This window comes from Globicephala melas, chromosome 2 (genome assembly GCF_963455315.2).
Source record: "Globicephala melas chromosome 2, mGloMel1.2, whole genome shotgun sequence".
In the NCBI taxonomy this organism is placed as follows: Eukaryota; Metazoa; Chordata; class Mammalia; order Artiodactyla; family Delphinidae; genus Globicephala; species Globicephala melas.
The window spans coordinates 69,782,244-69,795,138 of NC_083315.2; the positions used below are offsets into that span (position 1 = coordinate 69,782,244).

Consider the following 12,895-nt stretch of genomic DNA (forward strand, 5'->3'; position numbering starts at 1 on the left):
TTCGGGGCCAGAAAGATGCCTGTATCTCTGTGTCCTTCTCCGGGTCCTAGCTGGTGACTGTAATTCCACCTCAGGCTGTCTCCCCTTTGGTTTCATGTCTCTAAACTGGTAAAATGCGAATTCATCTTGGTGAGGGACGTTATGAAGGGGCTTTGAGTTGTTATCAGCTGCTTCTACCGGATGAGCTTTCTGAGCAGCAGCCTCGAGAAAGACAGCTGGGGCACTAAATTTACATCAGCCAACATTCATGGAGTGCCTGCTGTGTACCAGCTACCGCAAGGGGACAGAGGTGAGAATGTCACAACTCCTGCCCTCGTGAGGCTCCAAGACAACAGGCAGGAGGGAGGGAACTCACGTTTGTTGGAACCGTCCAAGGACTGTGAAAAACACTTTACATATGTTATCTCATTTGTCCAGTAGATATCAGACTCGTGTCTTAATTATGTAAAATTTTGATTGCATACAAAATAACTGTACATACCATCAAGAAGCAGCACTGTCAGCACCCAGACACCTCCCTGTGTCCCCTTCCAGGCACAACCCCTGACCGAGGCGTGACAACTATTACGACTTCTGGCGCCACGGATTTGTTTTACCTAGAGGGAATCACACAGTCTGTCGTCTTTTGTGTCTGGCTTTTCTCATTCAACATTATGTTTGTGAGTCTCGTCCACATTGTTGCAGGGAGCAGTAGTTCACTTTTTCTCATTGTTGTATAATAATTTCATTGTATGGGTATAACTCAATTTATTTATCCATTCTTCTGTCGATGGCCATTTGGTTGATTCCAATTTTTAGTGATTACTGACAGTGCTGCTGTGAACGTTCTAACGTGGACCATTTTGGAAAACATCCGCATGTGTTTCTCTTAGGTACGTCCGTAGAAACTGACTAATAGTTTTCCAAAGCAGTCCCAGTGTCTACTCTCCCTAGCAGTTTTGAGAGTTCTCCAGATATTCACTAACACTAGGCATTGTCTAGACTTATTTCCTAGGTAAGTAATTTGAAGCCCAGAAAAGTTGTCTTGTGCTGTTTGCTAGTAAGTGGCAGAGCCGGGATATGAACCCAGGCCTCTGTGCCTGTGGAACCTGTACTCTCTCCCTCTGGGTTACACATTGACATAGATTATGAAATAAGCCAGGACGTGATCAGCTCTAACCCTAAACATGTGTAAAGAGCACTCTTTGGGAATTTAAAGAGGAAGAGAGTTTTAATCTGTTTTGGCAAGAAAAAGGGTCATGGAGGCTCCTAGAGATGGTAGCATTTGAGCCTGGCTTTGTGGGAAGGGAACAGTTTTGCTAGGAGGGCTTTCCAGGTGCCCCCCCCCAACCCCCTGAAAAGGGCCCAGCTTGAGCTTGGGTGTGGCAGGGGTGAAAGTTTTGGGGGAATGGGAAAGGTCTACTTTTACCTGTAATATGGGATTTATGGGGGAGGGGGCTATGCTGAAATGGTGAGTTGAGGCCAAACTGGTGGGCCTGGTTTGAGCTTAGGGGACTCCCCTGGCCCCCAAGTTCTGGTCACTCAGGATGTGGAGCACAAGGCAGGGGCTCATTGTTTTCTGGGGAGGTGGGGCTTCTTCAAATCCAGCTCAGCTCCCGATAGCCAATGCAGCTGGCCTCTTGCCAAATGGAGGATCCTAGCTGTTCCTGGGACCATTCTCAGGGTATCTGCCAACAGAATTTTTTTGGGGTTTTCTGCTTCCATCTAGCTGTGGGAAATTAGTAGCTACTGTCACCTCCACCCCCAGGATCTGACCCAGATGGTTTATTTGGAAGTATTTTTTCAGCAAAAAGAAGACGATAGATAGCAGTCCTGCCCCCCCCCCCTCAGTACTAGCCTCAGGAGGTTTGCCAGGAATGGGGGTTGGGGGCAAAGGGGGCCAAACTTCTGACTCTGATCAAGCCAAACTTGCCAGGAGAATCCCAGTACCTTTTCCTCAGAAGGGAACAGAATTGGTGCCTCAATGGCTATGGGAAGCAGAAACACAAACAATGGCCTGGAATGAGTCAAATAACAATAATAATCATCGTTCTTATCTGCCCAGCAGTTTATGTCCTTATCACAATGGATCCTCACATGGATGTGTGAAGTGTGTGATATAGACGTGATCACCCCAGTTTACAGAGGAGGGGGATTGAATCCCAGAGAGGGTGCCAACGTGCTATGGGTCACATGGCTAATATACACCCAGATTAGCCTAGAACCGGGGATCCTGGAGCCTGCTTTTCTCAGGATTCCATGCTTGCCAGGCCCTGGATGCGAGCATGGAGTGAAGACCAAGCAGGGAGGAGGATGTGTGATGCACAGGCAAGAGGTTGGCAGGTGGCCCTGAGAGTAAGGCCTGGGAGCCAGGCCAGCTCTGCCTGGAGGTCTTCAGGGATGTGTGTGACTCGATGGAAGGGAGGGAGGCAGGTGGCATGTTGGTACCAGAGCTCTGGTTTGTAGGGGGCAGAGGTGGAGGAAAGAGGGTGAAATGTATACATCACCTGAGAGTTAGAACAGCTTCAGCCACTCGGCACTGATGAGACGTGCCCTTAGGTAATGGTGCCTCCACACAGCCTGGTGAAAACAGTCTTTTGGGGGTTCATGGGGCCCGGCCGTGGTTGGTCTCTGATTGCCAGGCAGAAGAAAAGCTGCCAGCACTAGCCAAAAGGAGCTCCGAGAGGCCTTTGCTAATGACTCTTGAAAGGTGCATCCACAGGTAGCTGGTTTTATCTTTGTGATGTGCAGGCTGTGTCCTGGGCCCTGTCCTCGGGGTGCTGTCCAGGGTGGCATGTGGCTGTCCCAGGAATGGGTGAGCTCCTTAGGGCAGGAGGATCCCAAGGGAGGATGCAGACCGTCTCTTCTGGTGGAGTGGTGGGTGCTCTGCGTGGTTCAGAGTAGTCCTGTGGTTCTCATTAAGGTGCCCTGGGTAGGCAGAGTTAGCTCCATTTTACAGATGAGGAAACAGCCTCCTCCCGCTGACAAGAGATGAGGCCATAGAGCTAGTTGTGGACAAAATTGCACCTAGAACCTCAGGCTCCTAACTCCTGGTGCCCACTGTAATTTGTCACACCACTCCCAGGCATCTTTCCCTTAGGGTGATGAGTGAGAGAGTTTGAAATCAGTTCAGACTCCAAGTTGGGTGGCACAGCGCCTGTAGGAGCTGAGGTCATGCACATCCCTTACCTTTCTACTGCATTTTGTGGTTTATAAAATTAATATCCTGATTTGCAGTGGTGTTTACAGTACTAATCCCTTTTACAGATGAGGAAGTTAAGACTCTGCAGTTTAAATGACGTAGGCAACTGTGGGACTTGAACCTGGAACTTCTGACTCAAAAACGAGTTCTGTTTTTCCTGCATCACAGCTGCCTCTTTTCTCAGTAGACCTGAATTTCATGAGAACAAATTGCCGAAGTTGCCCATGGTCCTGTTTCTCTGAACTTGTTCAGAGCAGATCTGAAGAAGTGAGGAGGGCTATTTTTGTCTCCTTAACAAATGTGATTAATATAAATCAAATAAGAATGGTACATCATTGGTCACAGGTGAGGAAAGGCTTGATCAAGGCTGTTCTTGAGGAATGAGGGCTGTGGGTTATCTTTGAATTATTAGCTCCCAGGCAGCCAATTACTTTTGGGCCTAGATTCAGGCTGGTACCAATTGACACGTCTGTCCTAACCTCAGGTTTTTTCATGTTTCAGGGCTGTACGCTCCAGGCCTCAATGAGGAGCCCAAACATGGAGACGTTCAAGCAGGAGAAGGTGGAGGACTTTTATGACATCGGGGAGGAGCTGGGGAGGTAAGTGGCTGTGAGAGGTGTACTGGTCAGTAGATCTTGTAGGTCATGGGCTTGTCACAGGACTCGTGGGAAGCTTTAAAAACAGTCCTGAGGTTTATTCATCTTCATGGGTGCCTCTGCAAGGAATCATCTCTCTGGAAATGGAGACTTGCCAGCAGAAAGGACTAGAATTGCTGAGTTCTGTGTTTTCAGTATAACCTGGCTGACAGTTAACGGCAAATCTAAATGATTCTTGTTGTACCTGTTACTTTGCTCCCAAAATCCTCCCCAGGCTCTGGACTGAGATATGACCTGTTGGTTTTCTTCTCCGAATCCCACTTGGGATTCTCCGTGGCTCCCAGGTGTTTTTTTTTTTAACGTTTATTTATTTATTTAGCTGTGCTGGGTCTTAGTTGCGGCACGTGGGCTCTTAGTTGCAGCATGTGGGATCTAGTTCCCTGACCAGGGATTGAACCCAGGCCCCCTGCATTGGGAGCATGAACTCTTAACTACTGGACCACCAAGGAAGTCCCTCCACAGCTCTCAGGATTTTGTTCTGTAAGCTCAGAGCCTGAATGGGAGGGGAAATCATCCTCCTGAAAATGGCTTTAGATTGAGTGACAAGCCACATGAGCCTAGTTGTGAAGGTTCTTCAGATCTGAGTTATTGGGTGCATTTTCAGGTTTGCTAAACCCACAACACAGACGGGGTAAACTCAGATCTGAAAGTAGTTACTGTCTGGAGAGAAATGATTTTCTGAAGCTCTCTTCTTGCCTCTCATTTGTAACAACTGCTAGTATTCGGGTGGTATTTTAATGACTACAGGACACCAATCTTGGAGTTTGAGTCTCACAACAATTCATGAAATGGGAATTATTTTTACTCTTATTTTTCTTGAGGAAACTGTGGTCCAATGAGCTTAAGCAAGTTGCTCAGCCAGCAAGTGACATGGCCAACGTCTGGCCCGTCCAGTCTGTGCCTGCACACCTGTCATGCTCTCTCCAGTGCACATGGTTCTTGCACACTCACACATACTTGCAGTACACCCGGCCCAACCCCTCCACACACCCAGCAGAGTAAAAATCTGGGGGTTCAGGACCTTCACTGTATCCATGATGCACAACGGGAGCCTTTCCCTTTAAAGAGCTCCTGTGTCAGGACTAATTCTCTTACTTTCTTTTCTTCTCTTTTGTTTATTTTTTGCAAATATATGTATATATTTATTTCCTTTTATTTTAAGCACACTGAATTTATAGGTTAGTGTTTTAATACAGTTTTAAAATTACATCTTAATGTATCATACAGGTTTGCTCATGTCATTAAATATTTTAAATGCAATTTTATATTCCCTTGTATATGCATGCCCCAATTATTCAGCCATTTCCCCTACTGTTAAAAATATGCAGTTTCCATTTATTTTTTTTAAATTTTCATTGCTAAAGCTATCGTGAACATCCCTTAACAGACATTTCTGATCCTGTTTTTGACTGTCTCCTTAAGATAGATAGCTAGAAGTTGGGTCACTGGGTACTTTTATTTAAAAAAAAAAACTAGAAAGAACTTCAAAGCCAGAGGAGCCTTACTCAGAGAAGAATAGAAAGTGCAGTTATGGGAATTCCCTGGTGATCCAGTGGTTAGGAGTCGGTGCTTTCACTGCCGGGCCGGGTTCAATCCCTGGTCAGGGAACTAAGAACTAAGATCCTGCAAGCCGCGTGGTGAGGCCAGAAAGAAGAAAGTGCGGTTTCTTCAAGTTTAGGGAGTGCTTGTCCTGCTTGGCTGGATGGGTCAAGAAGCAAGTGTCTGCAGAGTCCCAGAGTGTCCCAGAGGGGGAGATTCCTCAGCCTTCTGTCTGGGCCATTGCCACTGGCAATCCGGGGCCTGTGAAGGGCTGGGAAGAGGCTGGAGGGTGGTCAGCTGGACTCTGCCTCTGAGTGAGAAGCGAGGGTCTCTTCGCCTCGGGCGCTTCTCCTGAACTTGGTGATGCCGGGGGCAAAGTGGCACCCTTAGCCACAGACCCTGGCAGGCCCTACCAGTGGCTTTTGATTCGATGGCCCCATGTTGGCCATGTCCTGTGTGTAAGGGTCTGTGCTAAGTGCCCTGGGTACAGAGATGAGCATGACACGGGGAGTCTTTGCCCTCCTGGAGCTCCAGCCTGGCTGGAGGGGCAGCTGTGCACATAACAAGGGCAGCGTTGGATGGGATTATGTCGGGTGGGCTGTGAGCTGAGAAGTCAGGAATTGGGGGGGGGGGCTTGGGCTCTGAAGAAGGAAGTAGACGTTTCCCGTGGAATTCATCTGTTATTCCTTCTTAGTCCTGTCTCTCCCCCATTCCATACCTCAGAGCTATTAGAACTGGAAGAGACCTCATGCTCTGGGGTCCTCCATCTACAACAGGGTGTGAAGGCCACAGGTACCTCACAGCCTGGGGAGCCTTGGAGGAGCCTCCCCTCCGCCCCCTGGTACCTGCAACTTTTGTAAGGTTCTAAGGTGCTGGCTGGACATAGGGTGAGTAAGAGGCAGCAAAGGTCTGAGGCCTTTGGAATGGCTTGTCGTCCTAGGATTTGTGGTCTAGAGCAGGGGTCCACAGCCTGTTAGGAACCGGGCCGCACAGCAGGAGGTGAGTGGCAGGCAAGTGAGCAAAGCTTCGTCTGCGGCTCCCCATCGCTCTCATTACCGCCTGAGCCATCCCCCCTCCCCGTCCGTGGAAAAATCGTCTTCCACGAAAACGGTCCCTGGTGCCAAAAAGGTTGGGGACCGCTGGTCTAGAGGTCCGACGAGCTGGAAGGCCTTTAGAGGTCTTTCTTCCAAGACCCTCGTCGGACAGTTCAGGAAACTGAGCCTCAGAGAGGGGAAGAGTCTTGCCGGGGGCCATAAACAGGCTGGAACTAGAGCTGCCTTCAGATGACTGCTGGACTTCAGAAGGGGCAGTGCTATCTGTCTCTCCTCCTCTCTTCTTCACGTAACACACTGTTGCGGGTGTACCTCGTGCCAGGCGTTGTCCGAGGCAGCGACGAACAAAATCGACGTTCCTGTCCTCTTGCAGCTTGTGTTCCATTGGGAACAAGTGATTGAGGGATCACAAAAGGACAAGTCACTATAGGGCGTGTGATGGGCTATGAAAGGAGAGAGAGGGATGCTCTGAGAGAGAATAGGGGATGTAGTTTGCCCTGGGTGGCTGGGGAGGCTGCTCCGAGGAAGTGGCTGAGGGTAAATGCACGGGCAGGGGAAGCAGCATGGATGCAGGCCCCGAGGTGGGGAGAGCCTGGGACCTGAGCTGCTGTCAGGAGGCCAGTGTGGCCGTGGAACGTGAGCTGGGGGCAAGCAGTGCTAGATGAGGTCGGATATATAGCAGGAGGCCAGACCCAGCCTGCGAGCTCTCTGCTAGCACAGACTGGTGGAGAGATTTGGCCTTTGGGGACACACAGTTTGAGGTCTGGGTCCCTTTCCTAGCTGTGCAACCTTAGGACAACTTACTTGACCTCTCTGAGCCTGAGTATTTTTTACCTGTGAGATAGGAATAATAACAGTAGCGACCTCGTGGTTGCGGGGATTAAATGGGATGCTGAGTCTGCGGTGTCCCTCACAGAGCTGGGCACAGGGAAGGTGTTCAGTGAACAAGAGCTTCTGGCCTTTGAAGTAAGTTTGGGTGTCAAGCCCCCGTCTCCCACTTCTAGAGCCTCCCAGCAGGACAGTGTGGGTCTCTGCAGGAGGAACAGCAGGAGGGGTTGTTCTTATGTTTGGGAGGAGCTTTACGTAAACCTGCTTCCTGGGCTGTCCGTGAGCACCCTCCCCTAGACTCAGGGCTGTCTCATTGACTTTAGCTCCTCCTTAAGTCCTTACTATGCAAAAATGAAAATGAGTGAGAGTCACTTTTCCTTTTTTTACCTGTAATGACAGATGGAGCTCACACAAACATCATGCTGAACGAAGGAAACCAGATTCAAAAGAGCCCTTACGGAATAATTCCATCTGTGTCAAATTCAAGACAGGCAAAATGAATCCCTGGTGCTAGAAATCAGAATAGTCGTTATTCTTGAGGGACTAGTGACTGAAAGGGGGCATGAGAAGGATTTCTGGGGGACAGGTATTGTTCTACTTCTTGATCTGGGTACCTGTTTCACTGATGTGTTAATTTCCTGAAAGTATGTTAAGCCATACTTGTATATGTACATTTTCTTGCAGGTATATTGTATCTGAACTAAAACTATACATTAACAAACAAGGAATCTTTAAGTCCACTCCCTGCCCTGGTCTGGTCCCCAAAGGGCATGTTTCTGATGCCTTTGGAGGCCTTGTATGTCCTTATCCTACAAATAAGAGAACATCTGTGAGAAAAGCTGCAGAATCCAGCTTTGGATGTGGACATCATGCCCTGGCCTGAGAGTCTTGGGCACGGCTGGGGCCCACCTGGCCCTGCGCCTCTCACCTGATTTTCTGGCTCACATTTCGGCCCCAGCCTGCTGGGGATGCTGGAGGTTGTCAGCTGTTTCTGGGAACAGTTGGAGAAATGCTGGCCTGCAGCTTCTGGCCTCTCCCAGCCTGGGTAGCCACTGTAGGGCAGAGCAAGGCTCATAAAGAGAAACCCATCTAACCCCTCATTTTATAGATGAAGCTAAGACCAGAGAGGGGAAGTGACTTGTCCAAGGTCACACGGTGAACAGGTGATAGATCAGGGTGGGCACTGGTGGTCTGACTCCTACTCTAGGGCTCTGGCTACCACACCATAAGGACCCACAAAGCACAAACTTATTTTTCTCTTTAATTTTACTGCTTTTGGGGAGTGGGGGAGAATATATGGTAGGGTAGTCTTTTTTTCTTTGACCTTGAGGGTAGGGTAGGAGGGTCAGAGTCAGAAAGGTAAGCATTTGGGAAGGATTGATGTTCCCTGGGGAAGGGTGCTGGTGGATAGGCCCAATGATGACTACTGTGTGTCTAAGGGTACAAGGTAATTTAATGTAAGCAGCATATAATGATCAGTGGTTTCTTTTTTCCTATACCTACATTACTTCACTTAGATTTTTAAATTATTAGATGAACATAAAATCATAAAATATTACTGTTGAACTGGATCTCAACAAGCATTTAGTCCAGATCTCCGTTTTATAGACAAGAAAAGTGAGGCCCAGAGAAGGGAGGTGATTTGTCCAAAGTCACAGAGCCAGCAGTACAGGAGCTGAAACTCAAAGAAGCTTTTCAACTACACTGTGCTGGTGTAAACAGAGGAAAACCTCTCTATATGTAAATTCAACTTTTATCCACAGCCCTCACCTCTCTCAGGGAGCCTACCTCACCATTCATTACCCCACACATCCCATCATAACCTCCCCAGCTCCCCTGGTGAAGATAGCGGCCAGAAGCCCTGCTACGTATAGGAGGCTCACATGTGCAAGGCACACTGCTAGGCACTTAACCTGCAGAATCCCCTTTTATAGGGATAGGAGCCTTGGGCCGTGGAAGGAGCCACTGCTCTCAAGCCTCACCCTTCCTAAACAGGCTGAGGAATTCCTTGGGACAGCTGCCTGCCAGACCTGAGTCTCCCAATGGGGTCCTCTGCGGTTAAGATCACCCACCGCACCTGCAGCTTAGCCAGAGCAACTTCTTTTGGGAGAGAAACAAAAAACCTCCAGGAAATGTATAGAGCTCAGGTGTACCCAGGCTGGGCTCTATAGCCCAGTCTAGCCACAAAGCTCTATGGAAAACAATAATAATAGGTGTTTGGATTTACCTGTCTCTGTCCTTGGGAAAAAGCGTTTCCAAGATGAACTCGGAGGCGAAGGGGGTTTTATTATTTCTTTTTAAATCAAAAAAAATTTTTTTATTGTAGAAGTAATGCATGGCATATGTCATAAACTTATGAACAGTTAGAGTAGAACTCCCTCTGTCCTCCCTCTAAGTCTCACATCCACAGGTAGACTTTGATGATAATTGTCTTCTGTTGCCCTTCAGAACTTAGTCTAAGTAAAGCAAGTGTGAATGTAGACCCAGATGGGATCATACGACCAGGACAATCTACAACTTGCTTTTCTCACTTAATGAAATACATTGAATATCTTTTTACAGTATATAGATCTATGAGACTTACTTTGGAGGAAAGTTTTTTTTTTTTTAAATAAAACATTTAAGAAGACAGTTTAAGCCAACAAAAGATTAGCAGCCTTAACCTAGCAACTGTTTTTGTTTCTGAGTCTTACCTTCTAATCTATCTATGGCTATTTCTCAGACCCACACAGCCTCTCCTCTTTTGTGTCTGCTTGAGGCCTGCATGTGCTCAGAGTTAACATTCCCTCAAGCGCTAAGCTCCTGGGGGCAGGTTGCCTAGACCAAGGGGAGCAGGAGAGATTCTCAGGCCCTGGGATGACCGGTGATGAGATTAGGCCTATCTCACATTTGTTTGTGCTGGCCTGTCAACTCTTTGAAGGCAGGTCCGCAACTGCTCTCCTATTTTGAGCATCACGGCAGCACTGGGACAGAGGCCAGAGGTCCCCAAATCTTCTGTGACTTCTCTTTGCTCTCGCTTTTCTCTCACTCTTGGAAAAATTAAACTTTTCCCTCAAGGTCAGGATCAAATGCCATCTCTTCTAGCAAAGCCTGCCATGACCCACTCCCTCTACACCTACCCCCTCTACCTCACCCCCTCTATGGACTGTATTACCTCTTATTCTGGACCCACACCTCTATTAAGTGCTAATGTCATCATACCTCATGTTACACAGAAAGTTCACCTGGTCATCTTCCCTGCTGGACCCAGGGTCCTCCATGCTGGGCTCCTGCGTACTTTATCTTTTATCCTTTCATTTTCTGCCCCTATCCACCTCCCCACCACACCCTCCACCCTGCCACAACCCCAATAGCATCCAGCCCAGGCCTTTTACGCTTGATAAGCGCTCAACTCCCACAGACACCACAGTTAACTGCAGAGCTGTTTGGAACCTGCCTTGGTTCCAAAAACTCAGCCAAGCCCCCAGCTCCCATAGGCCTTGGAATGAACGAACGTCCAGGATTCCCCAAACACAAAGTGAGAAACAAAACACACTCCATTTCCTGGACACACATTGTTTTTTTCTTCTTACTCTTTTTTTTTTTTTTGGCTGCCGCGCGCAGCATGCAGGGTCTTAGTTCCCCAACCAGGGATCGAACCCAGGCTCCCTGCAGTGGAAGTGCGAAGTCTTAACCACGGGACTGCCAGGGAAGTCCCCATTACTCTTTTTTTTTTTTTTTAATTGAAGTATAGTTGATTTACAATGTTGTGTTAGTTTCAGGTATACAGGAAAGTGATTTTAGCTATATATATATATATTCTTTTTCGGATTCTTTTCCATTATAGGTTATTATAAGATACTGAATATAGTTCCCTGTGCTATACAGTAGGTCCTTGTTGTTTATTTTATATATAGTAGTGGACACACATTATTGTATTTAATCCTGGTAGCACCTTGTGAAGCAGCTGCTATTCCCATTTTACACATGAAGAAATTCAGTCTCCAAAATGTTAGGTAACTGGCTCAAGAAATACAGACCACCTACCTTATCAAGGAGAAGGCAAGTGGGAAATTCCACTTCGTGCAACACAGCAAATCTCAGAGAAAGTCAGAAATAAAAGCCAGAAACTTCTCTAGTCAGAGCCCTGTTTGCCTCCCTGGGCTGGGATTCTCATGCTTGTCTGATCACACACATGCTTATATTTCCTGCTGCCGGAAAGTGAAAGTGACCGACCTAAGTTAAGAATCTTCTGCCCCCATGTCAGTATCTGTGCCGAGTACTTCCCGTCTTCTGGAACAGTATGAGCTGGATCACATTCCCACTTCACAGTTGTGAAAACTGAGGCTCAGAGAAGTTTTACAGTGGCGGCTGGTCACTCATGCCAAAAAAGCTTTCTGACTGCTAACACCGAGCTTGTCTGTGCCAGGCCCAGGAAGCCCTCAGCTTGGTGTTAGTGGCAAGGAGGTCTTTTGGGCCACAGCTGCGCCCCAGACAAGCCAGTGGTTTCCAAAACGTGAGTGAGCCTGTGTGGATGTGTAAGTGCACGTCTGTACTCATTGTCACAGTCCAGAGACTCTTCCCAGGCACCCACTGGGTGCTGGGCACCGTGATGGATAGAGGAGATTTAGGGCTCAGGCCTTACCCTAGAAGAGGTTAGGGCTCAATTGTGGCACAGGGGTACTCTCCTCCAAAGCTAATGAAATGAGACGTTGGAACAGGCCACAAGCTAATAGGGGGACCCCCAAACATGTGCCAGTTGTTCAGCGGAGGAAGCTGTCACCCTGTGTGGGGCAGCTCCTCACGGTGTAATCCTGGAGATGGCACGTAACCACCTCAAGGTCAGGGCTCTGCCGAAGACTGAGAAGCAGCAGGCCCGGGCTTGGGCAAGAGGGCGCGTGGAGAGGGTTGAAGGGAGGGAGCTGCCAGGAGGACAGGCGACTGCAGGGGCCCTGGATGACAGAGGCCCTGGAGGAAGGAGGGAGGCGCCTTTATCACCCATTGTCAGGCAAACAAAGCACAAAGCCACTCAAACAAAGTGGCTGCATTGCACATGCTTCAGTCAGAAGCTGGCACATGGTGCAAACCGCTTGCCCCGAGGTAGCGGTCTCATTGAGCTCAGTTTGCATTATGAAAATTGTAAGAGCGAGAGGGAGGTCCTATGTGAGGATAATTGAAACCGTTATATACCTGTATCTACGGGACACACTTTCCTTTCTACTTATATATCGCCAGCCTGTACATTTTGCATTGTGTTGTTTTTTGACTCAACATGTTTTATGTATACCTTTCCATGTATCCAGAGTCCGTATAACCGAAAAATATTTTTGTTTCAAAATAATTTCAAATTTAATAGCAACATTTTCAGAATAACAGAACTCCTGTATATCCTTCATATACAGGAACTCCTGTATATCCTATTCTAGGAATAGGTGGACTTGATCCTCCCAAATAGACAGACCAGGTTTTAACATTTTGTCGCCTCCTCCCTTGCTGTCTCCCTCCTTCCCCACTTTCTCCTTCTCCTCCTGCCTTTCTTCCCTCTTTTTCTTTCCTTTCCTTCTTTCTGTCTATCTACCTATCTACCTACCTACTTACCTATTATTGTTTCCGAGCCGTTTGGGAGTTGGTTGCGGACACTATGCCTCTTTATCCTCAAT

General features: G+C 48.0%; 1 protein-coding gene across 1 annotated transcript in view; it reads left to right on the forward strand.

Moving 5' to 3' along the window:
* Positions 1–211: 211 nt before the first annotated feature.
* DAPK2 (death associated protein kinase 2) overlaps positions 212–12,895 on the forward strand; it is a 124,022-nt gene continuing 111,338 nt past the window's right edge. Inside the window, exons 1-2 of the mRNA XM_060293556.2 lie at positions 212–289; positions 3,683–3,780. Coding sequence (XP_060149539.1) covers positions 248–289; positions 3,683–3,780 — 140 coding nt within the window. The 5' untranslated portion in view covers positions 212–247. The remainder of the gene's footprint in view (positions 290–3,682; positions 3,781–12,895) is intronic.